Here is a 14,601-nt window from a genome sequence, read left to right on the forward strand (position 1 = left end):
TATGGGGTGCAGCACCAGTAGATTAATGACTGCATAACTTTGTACTGCATCACCTGAGCTAGCAGTGGCTTTGTTTATAGAAATTCGATTTCTGCAGAAATCTGAACAGGGATATATTTGCAGGATTCAGTGCCCCTCACATAATGTTTGGATGCTTTTAAATAAAGGAATGCAAATTTTAATTTTTACAGATACAGCTTTGTACAATCCAAATGTGGCATTTTAGGTCAACTATTGTTACCTCTGACTTGACAATATTTCACAATGAATAAAAACTGCTATGAGCCTTATTTAAAAAAAGGTCAGAACTTTAAAGTCCAGCTGATTTAATTAAGTGTTCAGTTGTTTTCTACTACAAAATCCAATCACATAACCCGAAGAAGCTTAGCTGAAGAGGTGAACAGCAGGCTTTTGTATGTGGAGCTGCTGCTGAAGCAGAACGTTACTGGCAGGTTCAAACAAAACTGATCTAATGTGGCAAAAATGGATCAGAGAAACCGGTATGACCAGCCTAATGCCCAGTACACATGATGCAATTTTCCCATCAGATAAACATTTAATAAATTTCAACATGTCCGATCTGCTTCTGATGGAGAAAGGGATCAGTCTTGTGCAGTACTGGTCTTATGCTGGGTACACACTGAGATTTTCTGGCCGATTTACTGTCAGATCGATTATTTCCAACATGTCCGATTTGCTTTCCAATCGATTTCCGAGCATTTTCCAATCATTTCCGTTTACTTTAATAGGAAATCGTATCCTATTCCTTTCTCAATCAGCAGCAGATCGGACATGTAGGAAATCAAACAAGGGGCAATTTCCCATCGATCTGACGTGAAAATTGCATCATGTGTCCCCAAGTCTTAAGCCCAATATACATGATACGATTCTTTGTACGATTCGATTACGATTCTATTTACGATCTGATGAAATCCAGCATGTCCGATCAGGATTCGATTCGATTCAATTCGATTTGACATTGCAAAACAATGGCAAATCGAACTGAATCTAATCGAATCCCGATCGGACATGTCGGATTTAATCGGATCGTAAATAGAATCGTAATCGAATTGTACAAAGAATCGTATCGTGTAGATTGGGCTTTAGAGCCTTCACAGGACATGGCATTGGGCTTGCATGCTAGAACTGCCTATATAAGCTTGTATTTGCTGAATCTCAACTCACTCAAGCCCCAAGACCTGTAAGGGCCTGTTTCCACTACACGCAGATTGGATGCAGAAAAACTGACTCCAATGAATGCCTATGGGCCTGTTTCCACTAAACGCGATTTTTATGATGCAGATTTTCCCATAGGCATTCATTGGAGTCAGTTTTTCTGCATACATTCTGCATCCAATCTGCGTCCGATCTGCGTGTAGTGGAAACAGGCCCTAAGAGGTCTAGGCACCCTCATAACAGAGGCCAGATGTAGATCCAGTGGATACTTAATGTATACATAGCCTTCAGCACAATATTTTCCTAAATTGTATATACAACTTTATGGTCTCTGAAGGAATAGCTTGCTGATTTAGTAATCCAAATACGGAGGAAAGGGCAGAATAAACAAGGATTCTTGGGATAGTCTGCATGAGAAAGGCTGGCCGAGTTAAGCAAAGTTACCACCAAAGCTTCCACCCCCCACCGAACTAATATAATTAACAACAGCAGTGCTAGAGGCAACATTGCATTAAGTAAGCAGGTCCCAACATCTGTGCAAAGGCTGCACACAAAGAAATAAGAGAAAAAGAAGAGGACAATTAATAGACCGACATGTGGCAGTTTGTGGTTTTAGTAACAAATCTTAAGATATGGAAAACAAATTAATACATTTAACTGCCAGTGCTCAATCTCCCCACTTTTAATACAATTCTACTTTTTCTGCAGATTAGATTAGTTTTTATCCAGTCTCTTAATGCAGCAGTAATGTGAAAGAACGCACTCAAACAAAGCAAAAAAAAAATGCATTTCTAATTAAATTGGGACCAACAACATTGGATAGTGTGAAGAAGAGGGAGGATCTTTGAGGCTTCGATCGTCTCCCATGGGGGAAATTTCCTCTGTTTCCGATGGTCACAGTCTCAGGAAATCCCTTATTCAATTCCCGTTTTCTTCTAGGTTTTCTCCTAGGAGATAATTTTTTATCTTCTGTTTAAAATAATTTTTCAGGACTCTGCAATTCAGTACCATAAAAGTAGCTGAAAAAGTACTGACAAAATTATTCTGAGTATTTCCTTGCTTGTTGGTGGCATAAGGTGCGTACACACCTTTGATGGAGGTCACCCGGTCCCCTTAGGCTACATCGCTGGGCCGGCCTTTACCGACGCATGTCAGCTGTGTAGCCGACAACGCGTTCTGTGGGATGACGGAGTGGCGGAGCATGCAAGACATCACGTGGTACGCACATAGATGTTGGCCACTAATCAGTCAAGTTGATCCATCGGGCAGATCGCTTGTAGAGTGGCGGTCGCGGGCTCCTGTACACACACACACCTGTCGGGTGAGGTGGTCGTTTCTGGCCGCCCCAGCCAACTTTAGTCAGGCCTGTGTATGGGGCTTTAAAGTGTTAAATTAAGTGTAAAAATATCACCTTGGAGAAAACTTAGGATAAAAAGTAAATTGAATAAGATCCAAAGGGCTTGATTAACTAAGACAAATAGCATGCCTTATCAGAGATAACGCGCCTTATCAAAGTAGCACAGCGAGCACTACGAACCCGCAGGGGTTCAGGGCAGGGCAAGTGGAGCTCTCGTCATTGCCAATTGGCAGGCATAAGATCGTAGCGCTCCCTATGCTACTCTGATAAGGTGTGTTAACTTGGATAAGGCATGCTATTTGTCTTAGTGAATCAAGCCCAAAGTGTGGAAAATTCCACAAAAGGGAATTCTTGTTTTGGGGAGAAGTTTTCTACCTTCCTGCATTATCTGGAAAGTGAGGAGAAACCCTACAAAATATTGGGCTGGAGGACCACCTTAATACACAGGCACATACTAAACATATACATTTCCCTGGACGTTTGAGATAGTATTGTGTGTGCCAAGGTTAAAAAGATCGGTGTGGCGTAAAGATGTCTAGAATATGTTAAATGTTGACATTGAAGCTATGAAGGATTTGTGAAATTAGGAGCCAGAGAATGAAGAAAAGTTTACCGCACCATATAGGTAATCCGTGTTAAAGTCTTGGTAGACAAAAGAACATTGTTATATTGCAGAGAGTACTTATGAAAAACCTATAGGTCACAAGCCATGTGACAGCAGTCAGTCCCCTGGGATATTTGTGCTTGCAGGTGTTCCCTGATGCCCATCTTCCATCACCTGACTTCTATCCTCATCTACAGAGGCTTCATTAAGATGCTTTTCAAATTGAAGGGCAATTTCAAAACTTGGGAAGACCTTCCGTTTGCATTTTAATCTAAAATGGATTATCACTTGTAAAGGGAACCACCAATTAACTAGTTGACCACAAGCCTGGAGAGGTTACATTCTTCATTAAAACCACTTTCCATATTTTAAACGATCTCTCTCTCGCAAAACTCACCCTTTTCCTGTTTGGACTGATTTCAAGTTTCATGACCGCACACTTGTTTAGCGTATTTAGCCTTCTGTAAGAGATCAGAAAGATAGAAAACTATTAGTCACAGAGCTAAAATATGGACATATTTTATACAAATTTCTAGATGTTCAATTATGGCTCTCTTTTTAATTTGTTAGCAGGTAACTAACCAAATGACAAAATACAGTAAAAATACACATTACAGGATTAGCGATATACCCGTATACTCTTTCTGGGAACAAATGCTGAGTAACACAAATAACCCAATATTGGTTGGATCTGTCCGCCACTCTAGCCTTGCAAAGCTGTAGTCAGTCCAATCTAATCACCTGTGTGCAATAGCCAGCAGCTGAAAACATTAGTAGAGTAGTAACACAGAGGCGCCAAGTGGAATAAAAGGGATTAAAAAAACATTTAAAAAGGGGGAAGTTGGTCGACTCACCTCCCTCATGAAAGAGGCGAGTCCACCAACTTCCCCCTTTTTTTTCCCCTCATGAGGGAGATGAGCCCACCAACTTCCCCCTTTTTAAGCGGTTTTTAATCGCTTTTATTCTACTTGGCGCCTCTGTGTTATTACTGGAGGGGTGTATCCCCATTCCTTCCTGTCTACAGAGAGCGACTTATACCTGAGCGGGGTCAGGTCAAAATTCTCCCCGCCTGCCTATCCAGTGGTTGCCTTTGTGGTAACTCAGGTTTGTGAGTATAATCATTGCCTTGTTGTACATCTGACCAATTGTCACAGAGATACTACACTATATTGGGCTCGGTTTCTTTTTTGTCTCTTTCAAGCTGAAAACATTAGTTCCCTGATACTATGGCCATCTACACCAAATTAATAAGGACAGGCCTGGACATCTGAAAAGGCCTCCAAGCCTTGGGTAGCCGCGGAGCAAATGGGTGGTGGGACATGGAAAAGTGGTTGCTCCATATGGAAGAGGCAGCTGCAAAGTCACAAGAATGTTGGCCTGAGATTGAAAAAGTATAAATCTGGCCTTAAATAAGATTGTCCATGATACGTTTACTCAGCTGTTGATTTTTTCTCAAAACTTGATTATTTGAGCTGGCACTTTTGCTCAACTATTGGGCTTGTGTCTTGGATCTATAGTTATTGGCTACTGTTCAAGTTCTCCCATATACTAACAAGATCATTTTTTTGCATTGCCTATGGCCAAGTGTGCAGATCAGGGTGGTAATACCCAAGCCAAGTAAACAAAACAAGCCACCAAACACCAAAGCTATAGTAGTAACTGTATATAGCCTTATGGCTAAAATTATGATGGAATTCAGAATCTGAACATTAATAAGGAGTTCTATTTCTAATAATGTTTGATAGACTAATAAGGTTAAGGTATAAAACGTTGTTTCTCTGACTCCCCAGGCTAGGGGCACATTGTGGAATTTTTCTCTACTACTTGCCTATTTCAGTAATAGTTCAGTGGTCAAGGATCTGTATTTGATGTCCTGAGTGTTGCCAACACCCACTGTTTACATAGAGCCCCTCCTCTTATCGTCCTGCAGCATAATGACATTTCTATGGACAAAATGGACTCCTTGTAAAAAGGTAAAACTTTACATGAACTTGGTAGAAGCTAGGCTAATTTGAGTATCCATCTTTTGCTCTGCTTTGAATTGAAGATCTATGAGTAGCTTTACTGGCAGAAACATGCACAAGATTCTTTAGCAGAAACGCTTTGCCCATCTACTGCACTTCATACACTTCAGCATTTATAGATAGACAACATAAATACAGCCAAGCCATCCTGCATCTAACATTGCTGGCTACTTAATCTGTTTAAAATAAGCTCCATATTTAGTATTTACCTAAGAGGCGAGTGGCAAAACAAACCCCCTTAAGTATACCTGAAAAAATTCTAACCCAATGCCAAGATAAGCAATCCTGCGTCTAAAGAGATCTCCCTTTACTCACAGGTAAAATATGCTGGCCCAGCGAATCTCTTAATATCAGCCTTGTATGTGTATGTAAAGGAGCGCTAGTTGAAATTCTTTCCTTTGAATACACACTTCACAGCCAGCAGAGTACTGTATATGACTGTGTTCTTTATACTCGCTCGCCTGCCATGGTGGACAGCACTGTTCAGTATACAGTTTAAAAGTGGCTATAGAGCTTACAGGAACTGGGATAGTTTTGATCTTTGGATCTGGAGCTTATATTTACAGGTAACCACCCAAATCAATGGGTATAATCCAGATTTGATAGTTCAGGTCAATTCTATTAAACCTATTAAACAATTACCTTCCTCTAGATCAATCTATTACATTTAGTTAATTTCAATGAACCAAAATATATTTATTTGGAACAGACAGGGACAAATTTCCAGATAGGCAAAAAAGGCCCGGGCCTTGAGTGGCTGGGCGTGAAGGAGGGGCGGCTTGACATTGAAGAAGGGATGCTGTATAAGGAGGAGGAGGCTGCAAATTGAAAAGGGAAGCTGCAATTGGAAAGCAACAAGAAAAAGGGAGGCAACTGCTCAAGAGAGCTATACGTGAAAGACAGAGGCTGCTGTACATGGTTTTACACATGCAAAAGGGTCTACATAAGGAATGGGATGGCACTGCTGCTCATGAAAGGGGAGCAACATGAAAGCTGGCTTTGGGAATGGATATTCACTAAGGAGGTGTTTATCGAGGCTGACCGTTTTGTTCAACACCAACAATGGCATTGAAGCCACAGATCAGTGTGTAACACATTTGTTTGGTGACGGTCGGCCCTATATTGTCCTTTACTTTAATGGCTTGATCAATGGGACAGCAGACATGTTGGTGTTTAGGAAAAAAGACATTTGGACTGGAAATTTGGGGATACTCTTAATTCTCAGGAATAGATTGAATTCTTTGTCATACACATTTTAGCTGCGTAGCAAAGTATTTTGTTGCACAAAATCACTAGACTTGTTCATTTCTATAAGGCAGAGGGAGATACGGCTCCATCATATCCAGAATAACATGTTGTAAGCAGCACAGCACAATATCCATGAGGTAATTTCTGTACCTGACCTCCTGTGGGGATAAAGCAAGCCTGTTCCTTCACCCACATAACAGTGTTATCAAGCGCCTGGTAACAAAATCTATTTTCTATAAACTCACTAGTGGAACCGATCCAGTCTCGTCATGTTCACAAAATAAATAAATATGCCCTCTATAGGAAATATAAGAGCCATGCTACTGCGGCACATAAAGAACAAGCACATGTACGCTAGATAAGAGTCAGATTGTGCGCTAAAGATGAAAAACACGGGTCATTTATTACGGAGGGAAGACTCCTTTCATTGTGCACAGAGAACATGTTGATTCCAGAACCTTCGTCTCCACGATGCATCAGTCACTCACAAGAAGCACAGACTGTCCTTTCTTCCACATTTACACATCCAAATGCTAAATCCTAAGCAAACAAGTTGTGCGGTTGATTCATGTTTTTTCCTTGCCAAATATATACTCTGCAAACTATTTCAAAAATGCATTTGGTATGCACAGCAGAAACTTAGGCCCTTTAATACTAAAACTTCTTCCCCCCCCCAAAAAAAAACAAAAACAAAAAACAAATACCAAAATCAGAGTAACAGCAGAAACAGAATGGCATTGCTTTGCTACAATACAACTACAATAAAGCTAGGATGCTTTTTGACTTCCATTTCCTTTTACATACTTAAATCAAGAGTTCATTATGTGGAAAGTAGGATGACCCATTCAGTCCTGACCTATAACCATCTGATAACCTGGTCACAGTTGTAAAGTTAATGAGTTTGAGCCGTAAGCCTCTTTAGCTTAAGGGGGGAGTTTCACGTGACATACTTATTAAGACGACTTATTCTTCTATTGCGGCCTCATTATTAGCTGATCACACTTTCATCCATGTTGGCATGGCTTTCCACCACCCAACGAAATCCAGCAGTATACAAGATGCATCAAGCAAAGTTAAAAGTGAACCTAATGATAGACATGTGGGAGTGGTCATTGCAGCCTCCCCAATTATAAAGAATGGTTCAGTACAATTGCTGTAAGGAAACCAAGATCCTCCAACCCCGCATATAAAAACAAATGTTCAATGAAAATAATAGTCTTGCCATAAGTCCCGTCTCCAGGGAGAATCTGGAGTTTCTAATGCTGGGTACACATGGTACGATTTTCTGACCCGATCGTTTTTTCCGCTCGATTCTCTTATCTTCGCTCGTTTTTCTTATCTTTTTCCATTCACTTCTATGAGAAATGGAGTGCAGAATCGATCGGGAGTAATATCGGACATGAGGGATTTTATCAATCGGATCCATCTATTGCATGGAAAATGGTACCATGTGTACCAAGCATAAAGGCTGTGACTCTCAGATTTTGACAGTAGTTCCCAGACAAGAATGGACATTTTACCCATAGTACTCATGGGGCAAGGAGGACAGTCTCTCCCCCAACCCCCCCCCCCCCCCAAAAAAAAGAACTCTCAAGCACAAAATGTATAGATCATTCTGTCCTTAAGCTACAGCTGTTGATACTGCCAATATTGTACGAAGGCTTCTACCTCCTTCCAAGACTAATCCTCCCTCTACTACTTTTAAACTAGCCCTACCTTACACCCTATTCCTGACATTACCCCTCCCTTCCATACACCAGCTTGGGCTACATCTTGCACTCAAATTATACACCGCTATAGCTACAATTAACATTGCGGGCTAATACCTGCCTCAGCAAGCTCCTCCCACCACCACCACTCTTCAGGCCTCAATGTTAAACTTTTCATGCAGAATTTAAAAAAAATGATTTCTATTACATATAAAACGTGTGGCACTTTAAAGTAGCAAATGTCGCACAAACTTAATAAGAACAATGTGGTGGGATCCCATTAACTGAGCATAATCCTATATAATATGCCTGTGTCTCTGCGTCCCCTTGTCCCTGTGTCCGTGCGTTTGCGCTACTGCACACGTGTAGCACGGACAGCTGTTGGGACTGGACCAGGAGGCTGGAAAGGTGCGCATACGTGCTGACATGTGGCGGTCACAGGGGCTGGGGGGGGGGGGGGGGGTTGTGAGGGAGACCTAGAGTCCGTTATATTAACGGGCTTAGGTCTGCTAGTTAATATATAAAGGGCAAAAAGCCAGAACAAAGACTTACTTTTAAAAATTTTGACTCTGGTCAAAACTGAAAACTGGTCGCTATGGATTAATGCATCTCTCACATCATGCTTTCCCCAGCGCTTTACTCAAAATAGATTCATATTTCAGGACTATGGAAAAGGGCAGTGCAGGAATGCCAAAATTGTCTAAATTTACCATTAAATTAATGCAAACCAAACAGAACAATTCCAAATGAATTCTATTCCCACTAAAATTATATAGATTGGGACAGGACATTGATGGCTAATACAGACAAAAAGGCAGTGACAAAAAGAATGATAGGCCATACAGCGGAACAAACAGGAATGTAACAATGTATCTGAACAGCTGGAATTATCTAGTCCCATCCAGCCTCATCCAATTCCCTTTCCCAACCTGCAGAGACTTTGATGTGCAGGAGAGAATCTCCCCTGGCTGATAAGGCTGTCTAATCTCTCAGAGACTTCATTTTAATGTGGCTACACAACAAAACTGCAGAGTCGGCTGAAAAAAGATCCAGCCCCGGCTGTTTTCAGGAAGATAACTTTTACTTTTGTAAGGGAATAGTTCTGGAAAACCAAGTTACAATCTTTCTGATACGCATGGCATCAGTTACAAGAAAAACCATGTCTGCACGGATTACATTTCTGCTGGGTCACAATTTATGGTTGCCAAAGAACAAAAACAAGGGAAATATGTTGTCTTTTCGTGACCTTGAGGATTATCTGGGCAAGTCAAAGAAATGAGAGTCTCTCCTACACACCATGTCTTCATTATTGTTTTTAAGGTGAAGAATGAGAGAATGAAGCAGAACATATGAGTCTGTGCTATAAAATGTACAGGGCATACATCTTTTAAGAAGCCTCTGCCAAGCCATATTCACAAGTTACAACAGCAAAACTGACCACATATCAGATCCATCTAGTGTAAAGGTCTGGCTCGTAGGCATGTCTTATAAAGGTCATCCAAAATGATCATTCTCAATAGGTTTGGGCAGCCCTTTCCTGTACAAACACACTGCCCGGCTATTGGCGGGAAGATTGGGCTTAAAGAGAGTCTGAAGCGAGAATAGATCTCGCTTCAGACCTCATAGCTAGCAGGGGCATGCGTGCCCCTGCTAAAACGCCGCTATAGCGCGGCTTAACGGGGGTCCCTGTCCCCCCAAACCCCCTCCGTGCAGCGGGGGAGCGCTTCCTGGTTGGGGCAGGGCTAACCGCCGCAGCCCTGCCCCATGCGCGTCTGTCAGACGCGTATCTCCGCCTCTCCCCCGCCCCTCTCAGTCTTCCTTCACTGAGAGGGGCGGGGGAGAGGCGGCGATGCGCGTCTGATAGACGGGACTGGAGGCAGGGCTGCAGCCGTTAGCCCTGCCTCCAGGAAGACAATCCCCACGACCAACTTGCCGACCATCTTTTGCGGGGGGTGGGTTGGGGGTGAAGGGACCCCCGTTTAGCCGCGGGATAGCGGCGTTTTAGCAGGGGCACACGTGCCCCTGCTATATATAAGACCTGAAGCGAGATTTAGTCTCGCTTCAGCGTCTCTTTAAGTGCAAAAAAGGTCTTTCCTGCAGCAGATTGTCAGCCAAAGCAGTTCTTACCAGCTGTTTCAAGAGACTACAAATATCTTGCCTATAGATATGTCAATGTACAAAGGTACATACAGACATCAAATGATAGAAGCTCAAACAGACTAGAACAATCACATTTCTTTACATGTGTGACACTGACCTCCTGACTCTGCCCCTCTCTCAAGAGAAAAGCAACTGGTTTGGTTTGGATTTTACTCAGCTGATTATTGTATCCTAACATAAGGCAGCTACAGGAGAGCTGTGGTTCTTCTGGCCCTTCATTAAAATGCTGCAAAATCAAGCATGATGCTAAGGCACAATTCTATCAGATTCATTTTATGCCGAAGTGCAATATTGCCATGTGTGATGGTGGATTAGGAAAGCTCACTAGTGTCAGGTAGCATTTCAATACAACGTAACTGTACAAGGGAGCAGTACAAGAAGGGAACAAAACAAGAACATTTTTACATCATCAAGAAAAAGTGATCCATTTTTTTTAACCACTCATTTCTTCAAACAGTGCAAAAAGTGAGGTTTGCACATGGCCGATTGTTGCCCCACATTAGTGTATTTTGTATTGTTTTCTAGAAAGGCCCACCAGCAGGGAATCAAGAGATTAAGTAAGGTCAACAAAGCATGGAGCGGTACTGTAGAAGAAAAAGTCTTTGGAGGAGTTTCAGCTAATGAAGGCAATTTATGACAGAAGAACTAAAACCAAACACAGCCAAGCCTTTATGCCTTCATGTGACAAGGGTCAGCGCTTTTCAATATAGGACACCACAGGTCCTGCTCGGACATTCTTGGGGAGTTTGCACACAGATCATCTTCAGACACATGATCAGCTACAGCTTCCTAGCCATTAGCCAGTGACCCTATTCTACTTAGTAAATGGCTGGCAGACTTTTAACATTCTTTCTCTGTAGGCAATTCTGACCTCTACAAATACACATAAAATTAGCCCTTAACATCATTTGTTAATGGCACCAGTTAAAGAGGCACTAGTGACATAGTAAAATGCAGTAAATTATTCTGGATACACACTTTTGTAGTCATTTTTCTGGTTTCACCATTAGAAACACTTAATGTAGCCCTGAACTCCAAGTGATGTTTAGCCAAGGTTGAATAAATATGCAAAATTTTCCCCGTTCAGAGCATTCTAGACGTCCAGGTAGATTTTGTAGTGGCAACGGAACTCTCAGTAAACAAAGATACAAAAATTATACGACTCAGTTTATGAAACCACTGACTCCAGGTACCCAAAAATTGATCCAACTCCTCAACTCCACAGCCCTGCCACCAGAATATAAAACTGAGAATTCCACAGAATAAACAGCCTAGGATAAGCCTCAGTGAGAGGGCTGGGCTATATATCAGTACATAGAAATATTTAGCTATAGGAAGTGTTTGATGCTGGAACCAAGATAATAACCATAAAAGTGGGCGTCCTGAATCAATTACTGCATTCTACTATACCCTGTATGTTGTTACAGTTTCTCTTCAATCTGTTTTCATTAGTGTTAAAAAAAAAAAAAAATAATTTCATTCTTGCAATACTAACCTGCACAATGCTTCAATTGCATCTCTATCCAGGAAATCATGGTCCTTCTTCACAGCAGAGATGTCGATAGGAAACAGAAGATCTGAGGGAGACAAACAGAAAATATCTATATTTACTCACACCGCTAAGGAAGAAAAGAAAAAAAGTCCTTTCGAGGAACTGTGATTAAAGTGTGAATTTGACCAAAAGTGCCTTTCCCCCTCAGACTTCTCTCAGAGGAAATTGTCAGGGGCTAAAGTGGTCTGTAGATCTTTAGATTGTCACCTGATCCTGACAAATTTGTCAGGGTTAAGTGACAATATCACATCTCTTATGAGCCTTCTGTAGACTAAAATAATGGGACTGCCTTCACACAACACAACTAAACAAGCACTAGACAACGAGGTAGTAAATTTGGGCCACACAAAAAGCACGATTTTGGTTTGGCTTGCCTTTTAATTTGCTTTAGTATACTTTAATTCCTTGAATATATAGTGTTGCAGTACTTTAGTATGAGGCTTTCACTTTCACCATGAACATTCTCATCCTCAGTTAAAACGTATCGACATGAGCTGTGACTGCTTAAATGATTGATTAAAGGTTGTTCACACAATTCCAGTCTCTGAAATTATTGTGCATAATCACATCAATAATAGTGAAAATAATACTACTACCTGAAAAATCTCCTGTGTTTCGGCTTCCCATGTCCCTGTGTGTGTGTGTGTGTTTTTCCATAGTGCGCATGTGCAGGGACACAGAAACACTAAGGGGGATTGACGCACGGCTTGCAGGGAAGGACGGGGCCAACAAGGCAGGCGTGCGCGGCGGGCACATGCGCGCTGTTATGCAGCGGTGACAGAATTAGAGCCTGTCTTTAAACAGGCTTAGGTCGCATCATAATAATAATAATAATAATAATAATAATAATAATAATAATAATAGGTGTGTGTGTAGGAAATATATATCTATTTAGTGATGTTTTTATGCCATATGTCAGCCAATAACTGGAAAACTGGACAAAGTAGCAGGTCTACAGGTGATACTTTTCCCTTTCCTCTGAATACATAAATACCCCAACTTCACACCTTGTCATTGCAGTGGGAGTGGGGTGGGTGGAGTAGGGGTTAGTAGAAGAAGGAATAGTACAAAAGAATAGAATAGTAATAATTATAATTTTACTTTTTATTGAACGTTCCTTTCAGAACTTTTACCCAATTTCAGTAGTCAACAGGGTTTGTGTTTCTGTGAAGCATACAAACTGATGGTTTACAGAAGGGAGTTTACTTGCGGACCTACAGGTCAGCTGGATAGCGCTGCCTGTTGCCTTTGATGTAGGATTTGAGCCTTTGACCAGGGTTCAAAGCCCAGCTAAAGCCAGTATGTAAAACAGTAAGGAGTCTTTGGGCAAGGCTCCCTAATGATCCTGGTCACCCATAAAGCGGGCCTTAAGTAGCTGCAGCTCTGGCGCCAGGAGAAAAGCGCACTATAAATGTTGTGCGTCTTGTCCACCTCTTCGGTTGTGTGTTTATATAAGATTTTTTTTAAATAAGTTTGATTTCAGGCCAAAATTGATTGAAATACTGACTATCCAAGTTCACTGATGGCTGCCTGGGAGAAAAAAACGTTTGGACAACTTTCATTGACGCCCTTTCAACAATGAAAAAAAAAGTGTTAAAGGAACCAGATGCTTCCTCTAAAACACAACCATGAAAGCGAAATGGAGAAAGAAAAGACCAAGATAAATGGTGCCTTGTGCCACCTCAAATACCACCCTCTGAGGCACCGCATCACATGGTGGAACCTTCACATGCAGCTTTGATAAAATTCACATGGGACACAGTGGAAAGGTCGGGGAAGTTGGGCAAGGCAAAGATAAAAGCCAAGAGCCAGGGAGCTGGGAAGCTGAATTTAAACCATCTGCACAGGATCAAAGCTTAATATGATGTTAAATATCCTACTTGAAGATAAATATTTGCCCAGTCTGTACACATGTTTGCAGTATCTTGCAAAGCTAGAAGATTAGCAACCCATTATTTACCATGTCAGTGGGGATATTTTGGATAAATCTTCTAGTTCAGGGAGTACACAACCTTTGGAACTCCAGATGTTACTGCACTATAATGAGACTGGCACAACATTCTTGGAGATGCAAGTCAGGAAGGTCATCTGGGAGAAGGGAGTTGCATAGCAAAATTGGAAAACAGGGCAGGAAGTTGGAAAATAGCCCGGTCATGAGAAGGACTGGACAGTTCTCATCTGTGTGTGACAAACGACCCTACAAGGTGAGGCCATCAAATCAACAAATACAATAAATGCTATACAGTATAGACTGCTACAGACCATACATCTCATCCCAGTGTATACTTCCATTTTAGTATGTGCCTTCCTCCACAGAATCACCTTCACTAGGTTTTTTGTAACTGGTTAAAACATTAACACAAGAATCAGGCTTGCTCCCACAATACCTCCAGTTTTTAAAAGATCTAGCCTGTTCTTTTTATGAGAAAACACAAAAAAACCAAGACGCTTATTTCCAGTAAGCAGGTACATTCGGACGTACAGTTTTACGTAATATTAGAATTTAGGAAGTACTGTAAAAGACATTGTAGTAACTGAAATTCATCCTAGTGCCCATTCCATATGTTTCCTTCCCTTTATGGGATGTTTGGGTTTTCTATAATCACACTTCCTCTTATTGATGGTAAAAAGTGTTGGCTGTGGCATAAATCTTAAACTGAGATACTTGGCAGTAACCACACTTAAAACAGCTGTTTTGAGCATTTGTCAATTCTGAAAAGTAGAGGACAGCAATGGTATGGAGTGTACACTGCAGCAATGAGCAGAAGTAG

At 41.4% G+C, this 14,601-nt stretch overlaps 1 protein-coding gene across 2 annotated transcripts in view; it reads right to left on the reverse strand.

Moving 5' to 3' along the window:
• The window catches only part of DLC1 (DLC1 Rho GTPase activating protein), a 569,878-nt gene that overhangs the window by 21,773 nt on the left and 533,504 nt on the right, over nucleotides 1-14,601 (reverse strand). For both annotated transcript variants that reach the window (XM_068278607.1, XM_068278608.1), the window contains 2 exons: nucleotides 11,774-11,855; nucleotides 3,535-3,598 (listed from right to left, as the gene is read on the reverse strand). In XM_068278607.1, coding sequence (XP_068134708.1) covers nucleotides 3,535-3,598; nucleotides 11,774-11,855 — 146 coding nt within the window. The remainder of the gene's footprint in view (nucleotides 1-3,534; nucleotides 3,599-11,773; nucleotides 11,856-14,601) is intronic.

The sequence above is a fragment of the Hyperolius riggenbachi genome, chromosome 1 (assembly GCF_040937935.1).
Source record: "Hyperolius riggenbachi isolate aHypRig1 chromosome 1, aHypRig1.pri, whole genome shotgun sequence".
NCBI classification, from domain to species: domain Eukaryota; kingdom Metazoa; phylum Chordata; class Amphibia; order Anura; family Hyperoliidae; genus Hyperolius; species Hyperolius riggenbachi.